Below are 6,417 nucleotides of genomic sequence, written 5' to 3' on the forward strand. Positions count from 1 at the left end.
CTTGCGCTTCGTATGAAATAATTCTACAATCCTACTCAGGGAATCACCTTGACCGTCACTGATGGGCAGATGTACACCATTTAACTATCCACCCATCACCGCACAGTGATTGAAGTTGTTTTTAGGTGTTCGCCGCGCTACACAAGAAAATTCGTTCATCACCCCCGTCTCCTGCCATACAAAGAAACAGTGCTTTGGCTGGGGACTGGCCCACGAAATGTGTACAACCCCCTACGGGAGACCGAAACCCCTCGTAGAGCTAAGCTTGTAAGTCGATATCACTTCATCTGTAGTCCGTATTCCACTCAACACTACATCGTGAATTGATCATCCCCTTTCTCAATGATAAGCTTCGGTTTTCAAGTGAGTTGTATTGTGAAACTGATGCACCGCAGCAGACAGTTCGAGACTGTGGTCAAGTGGTAAACCTACAGTTAGCCGGCTAGCTTAGTCTCTGATCTGAACTGGAACCGGATCGATGGAAATATCCGTCAACCTCAAGATATCGACGTATGAATAACTATCACGAAAATTAATGAAGTCAGTAATGAAGAAATCCAGCACCAGAGGAGGAATTAAACAATTCCCATTTGAGAGTCACAGGCAACTAGTTGGTTGGTATCCCGTCAGCTCGATTTATGTACCTGCTTTAGAAAATATTCAACTATCAATTTTTTCGAATCCATGGATTTAAGTACCCTTGAAAAAGAAGGAACGACGTGAAATGCATCGGAACGCCATTTTCCTTTATACAGTACAAAAATGTCAAGTACGAGTACATTCGCAAGTCCAGCAACGCTAATTTACCAATCTCATGCCTACCGCTTTATGCAGATCTTGTCTAGAGAATTATTCAAGGGAATCTTTGATAAATTGCCATTCGCAAGTGTGATTCTGTGTCGCGGGAAAACCCAAGGCACCACAGCGCAGACAATGGTTTCAAACGCCAAAGAGTGGACTGACCTCCCAGACAACTGGCTTGCTCACCAGCAAAAACATAAAGTTTTGACCATTAGCTATGGAAGATCAATAATAGATAAAGAAATAATTAGGAGTAAGCTTTCCAGGTTTCACAATACCATCAATGAAATAGGGCAGATATCTTAGCCGTTAAGTGGCTTAATTTCCAACAATAAAACATACTTGAGAGGAGTTGACAATCTTATCCCGAATCTTGGAGATGAAAGAGTCGTTTTGCCATCCCAAAACACTACAAGAAGGAACACCAAAACAAATGGCAACTTAAGTCATCACTGTAAATTCGAAAGTGTAAATAACGAGTGACAACAGACTTCAAGGGACTCGAGAATCCGTTTTTCGATGCGCAATCTGTTGATGACCAAAGGGAATTCTCCTCGACATAGGTCTTAGCACAAATTCCGAATTTCTCAGGTTCCGAGATCAACCTGGGAACACACAAAATGCGAAAACAAAGGAGCCTACACTTGTACGGCTTCTGGATTGGCAAATTTCTGAGCGTCGTTAGTGGAAACAGCTTCAACTGAAAGGTCGTTCATGATGCAGCGAAGATAGTGAAGAATGTGAAAAATTCGTGAAGTACCCGACACCCACTTTTCAAACTCTGGGCCCAAGTCAAGTTCTCCAGTTTGAGGACTCACGTAAGGATGGTAAAAGCCGCGAGGCAAAAAAATTTTCTAAATAGGTGAATACTAGTTTTGGGAAAAGTAAATCCTACGGGAGGTAGAACAGACGGAAAATCTTCAGGAATTTCGAGCTTGAAAGGGAAAACGCCGCCGGCATAGTATCCCTTGCGAACGGATATTAATCCATACCAAACTTAAAAAGGCATAGAACTAATGGCATTTAAACCTCACCATCAGGCTGATCAATGGAGGGGAGAGTGTAGATTCCAGGGGGGTGAAACTTCATTATCAAATTACTAGAGTAAAAAGCGTTTGGTCCGAGAACAGCACACCTACTATTCTGACATGATTGAGTACCGGTGAAGGAATTCAAAAGGGAGAACGGAAATGCTAGGGGGATCCGGATTGGAAACTGGAGGAGGCCCGGCTTCCATGAAGGAAGGAACAGCTGAAGTGAGCGGAGAGGTTAGAAATTTAGTTTGAGGCTAACTTGGAGGTTACATAAATGGTTGCGAAATTCAAACGCGGACACAACTCATTTTCTAATATTCTCTTCAAGTGAATAAGAAAATCCGCTTACCTAATTTTCTTTTTGGCGTGTTGTCAGAGGTATGCTATCTCTTGCTTGAGAGCTAATTAGTAGAGCCCTTAAAAACCAATAGTTAAAATCGTTGTTAACTTACCTACAGTTCTATGATCTACACGAGAAAAATGCAGAGGGTTGCCATTAAAAAAGACGACTTATTAGAGCATTTTACTGGGTCTTTTATGTTGAACTCAGAACTACTCTGGAGGCCATCTAAATTCAATGCCTATTCAGTGTCATTTAATAAAAAGCCATCCTGCTTTCAATTGCGGGAAATTCTTCTCCTTTTTCTCATGCATGCATGGGCTAACGTTGATGCCAATGAGCTTTATGCAGCTAAATGTCAACCTTAAGTCTTGTGTGCTGTGCCTCTATTATGATTATGACTGTATTATGCTTTGTATTGGTGTTTTAAGGTTTGATGCAATTTTTAGTAGCATGTACAGGCTACATTTCAGCACTATTCATAGCCGGGGAGTGTTTGGGCTGCAGATAGTGGGGTCCTCGTCGCGCGTGGTAGTTGCTGCGCGCACGCTGGAGCGATGGCCATGGACAAGGAAATGACGGATTATTTGAACCAGGTTTGTGAAGCATCTTTCGTGTACCTTCTTTAAACTCCCTTAAACCAATAAGAAACCCGGTCTTGCTTCCTTCAGGAGTTAAAATTTCTTGGTTGGTTCTTTGCGTCCCGTGATTTCTTGCAACTGTCGCAGAATGTTCTTATTTGATTTCTGAGTAATGTAGTTCTTCTCCTCCGCATTCACTTCCTTGACTCGCATAACTAGGTATTACCCAATTCTAGCTGCAAATTAAGGAGACCTCGGATCTTTACGTCCAATGTAGCACCGTTTGTTTCAGTCGTTGTGTAATGAACTTTACTGCCCGAAAGCTCAATGACAAGGAGGTGAGCTCACTTGTTTTGGTACCGTATGGCTATTATTTGAAGCTTAGTTCAAGTCTCTCACTCGAATTCTATATTCATAGCTCGATTGCATCGAAAAGTGTACCCAGAAATTTGCTAAAATGAATCAGCGCTTGACAATCCGCCTCTTCGAACTGAACCGCGATGAACTCGCAAAACAGCAGCAGCAACAGTAGAAAACCCTTCCCCTGTAACTATGCGTCGACTGGTTCCGCTCGTCAATCGATGTCAATTCCCTGTACAGTACAGTTTTACACCGATAGTTAGGTGTCCGACTCTACCTATATTTAAGATTGTCTTCAGGAAACTTGTTTTTGCGTTTTTCATCCCTTTCTGGTTTTGACCCACTAGGTTCTTGCGGATGCCCGCAAGGTTCATGTTTTATTATTCGTGTCGAATTTTAAGACGGGATGTGGGATTATAAAAATTTGTGCTTTGGTGAATTGTGTCTACTTCCCATGGGTAAACTAGCTGCTCCCACAGTTTGGCATAGGAACTCTTGTCTGGAGGCAAAGACGATCGTAGATAGTCCTTCTGGCGTGACGGATCCAGAGTGCTTCAATCGCCCGTCTGTCTACGGCGGAGGCCGCTAGAGGTTAAATTGTCCTGACTGAATTTAAAACAAACAATGGCTTCAAAGTGCTACGATTCGCTTTTTGATGGGGTTTGATGTCGGGGCGACTAGAATTATGCCCCTTATTTCTGGGCTCTTATCAGTGGCGCTAAATTTATGCAATTCAAGCTGAGAGACTGAATAAAGTGTCAATCCCCTGGAATGTGGCACGTAATTGTCACAGCAAACACTGTTCCGTTATCCTAACAGTCCTTGTACGTTATCAATCAAGTAGTGTGTCATGTTAGAAATCGTTTATTCTGGTGCATAAGATGCAACTTACGCAGGTTCAGGCGTGAAATCCTCTTGGATACTCTGTTGTAGCCAGATGAGAAAAAATATATTTCTTCCCCTAATGTCTATTCTGAACAAGTTGTAGTCAATTAGTATGTTTCCTTTTAGAGGTAATTCGACTTCAAAACTGCCTACTGATGCGGGGATAATTCATTTCAGTCAACGTATTCCTCTTAACAGAGTTTCACGTGTGATCCATCAAAGACCTCCTTGCATTCGCCGCATCCCTTCATGTTTGTCGCTTTCGTCGGCCGAAGTCGATCACTGAAAAAAATTCAAGAAGTCCCAGCACATTTTCCGATCGCAAATAAGCAGGGAAATACACCTATTATTTCTCATATCCGTAGCTAAGGAAGAGCCCAATTTTCCCTGTAAAAAGCACTTACGCCCAATTTTTTTCCTTCTCTGGATCTGTTTTTCTCTCTGCTGCCTTTGCCAGACCGCTATATCGGTGGGCTGGCTTCTTTTCATACTTGTAAGGGTCATAACGTCCCGGTCCCGTGAATGGCGTCTTAAATGTTTACAAGTTTAGCAGTTGCGTGAGCGCCGTAGTCGGATGTGCTCAACACCACTTGAACGCAAAACAATCCACGGAGGTGGACAACTTTGGGGAAACCAGTGAATTAGTCGGATAATAATTAACAAATGTAATTGCTCACCACGTTACCAATCAGTCTGTTGTACTCTCTTTGAGTCATTTTTAAGCCACAACGGGATCCAATTGGTACTTTACCGGGTTTTAGTTTACACCCTTTCCATTGAGATGCTTCACTCGTATATTGGCCGGGATCTAGTTTAATCTTTTGTATCCAAAAATAATGAAGAAACAGAATAATTTTCATGTTTGGGAACTTTAGTCTACTTGTTGTATTAAGAAAACTTATAACACTGATTTATGGGTTATTTTAATGCTATACTTGCTTTTTTACCTACTTACATAATATCAGCAGTTCTGAAGATAAAATCGCTTGAATGAACCGTCTACTCACGTCCTTATCAATATTGTATCCCAGTGCATTAAGGCAGCACCGTTCTCCATACCTCTTTGGAAACCTGGGCGTTTTCGAAAATACTCCCCTCTTCTTATTCCTTTCACTCTGCATTATCTCCACAAAGGAGGGGACGTTGGTATTTTCTGTCGGCGGATAATCCACCCTCTAGTAAAGAAAATCAAAATTTTATTGACTCGTGCAATTTGAGCCGGCATCTAACTTCCCGTACTTCTCTCGCAAAATAACCGTGTTTAAGTGGTGCCAGGCGTTCTTCGTAGAGCGAGTCAAAAGTACGGAATCGTTTTTCAAGGTCTTCTAGATCCTGATCCATCGGTGCCTTCAGGGTGTAGCAGGCGGGTCCAACGCCCTCCTAAGAAGAAGTACTGATTTTACCCCTTATCAAGTGCAAATTGGCCGATTTAACTAGTTGACTGGTATTTCGCGTGATAAATAACGCAGATTATCTGGCTAATATTACACATTTGGTCATCTCAACAGTAATACCTCATCTCACCTTAGGGGTGGGGGCACGATCAACCATTGCAGCAAGAGTCCATGGGTCCGAACCCAGATGGTTAGCTTTTGTTGCTTTCGTGTCCTTGATAAGATCATAGGCCCCCGGTGGAGGTTGACTAGTCTTCCAATTAAAACAATAGTCATGTTATTCGTCTCTTTCTTGACTTCTAATCCTTCTATACGTCGATGATTGGGCTAATTCGGGCCTAAATTCTTTGTAGCGTTCTCAACAGTAACCCAAAAGCAAAAAAATCATCAAAGTGTTAGTTTTTACATAAATTGGCATCCCTTCTAGATTCAGCATTTTGGTTCTTGAATGGGTAATATGAGCTCCCGCCTATAAAATAGTCCTGCCGAAGCCAACAACCAATACCGACACTGAGAGTTAGACACAAATGAAGGAACAATAATAAAATCAACCGTACAGAATCTCTTAATCGCATCTTCTTTTTCTCCTTCATCCTTTCCGCCTTCGCCCCAAATGCCGCTCCACATGGTGGTACCCAGGGGCACTTAGGAGGTTTCTCCTGAGGTTCTAGGTCCGCAAGAATAAGGTCTACATCATCCACTGCGTCATCTTTCCCTTTAACGATAGGACAAATGGTCGCCGCAGCATCAGTGATGGCCGTGACACTGATCCGAGGCATTGAGGCCCCCCAGTCCTGTTCCCACTGATGCTGACGCGAACTGAAGAGCACGTAGGGTGTCTTCGAGCGGTTCTGTGCGTTTGCGCCGAGACATTTAAGTTCTTTAGGATTATACTTGAACTCGAAGGTTGGTCCCTTTGGAATGAAAAAGAAGCGGCGATTACGGATAGCGCTGCAAATAACCACGCAAGATGCTAGGAGACTAACAACAAAGACTGTGATGTTTAGTGATGGATAAGACAT

At 42.7% G+C, this 6,417-nt stretch overlaps 3 protein-coding genes across 3 annotated transcripts; 1 reads left to right on the forward strand and 2 right to left on the reverse strand. All coding sequences in view use genetic code 11, as the record gives it.

The window, feature by feature from the left end:
- Positions 1-442: 442 nt before the first annotated feature.
- Positions 443-1,890, reverse strand: EGR_08380 (Protein crossbronx; the record flags this gene model as incomplete). Its single annotated transcript, XM_024497629.1, has 6 exons — positions 443-520; positions 1,144-1,210; positions 1,293-1,406; positions 1,444-1,655; positions 1,697-1,797; positions 1,836-1,890. The coding sequence occupies 6 exons, from the start codon at positions 1,888-1,890 to the stop codon at positions 443-445; spliced, it is 627 nt and encodes a 208-aa protein (XP_024347933.1).
- Positions 1,891-2,732: 842 nt separating this feature from the next.
- On the forward strand, positions 2,733-3,288 carry EGR_08381 (Mitochondrial import inner membrane translocase subunit tim9; the record flags this gene model as incomplete). The annotated part of the gene is made up of 3 exons (XM_024497630.1): positions 2,733-2,771; positions 2,993-3,094; positions 3,175-3,288. 3 exons carry the CDS (start codon positions 2,733-2,735, stop codon positions 3,286-3,288), a joined length of 255 nt encoding a protein of 84 aa, XP_024347934.1.
- Positions 3,289-4,192: 904 nt separating this feature from the next.
- Positions 4,193-6,417, reverse strand: EGR_08382 (hypothetical protein; the record flags this gene model as incomplete). The annotated part of the gene is made up of 6 exons (XM_024497631.1): positions 4,193-4,283; positions 4,406-4,530; positions 5,009-5,176; positions 5,241-5,381; positions 5,526-5,648; positions 5,953-6,417. The coding sequence occupies 6 exons, from the start codon at positions 6,415-6,417 to the stop codon at positions 4,193-4,195; spliced, it is 1,113 nt and encodes a 370-aa protein (XP_024347935.1).

The sequence above is a fragment of the Echinococcus granulosus genome, assembly GCF_000524195.1.
Source record: "Echinococcus granulosus chromosome Unknown EG_S00105, whole genome shotgun sequence".
In the NCBI taxonomy this organism is placed as follows: domain Eukaryota; kingdom Metazoa; phylum Platyhelminthes; class Cestoda; order Cyclophyllidea; family Taeniidae; genus Echinococcus; species Echinococcus granulosus.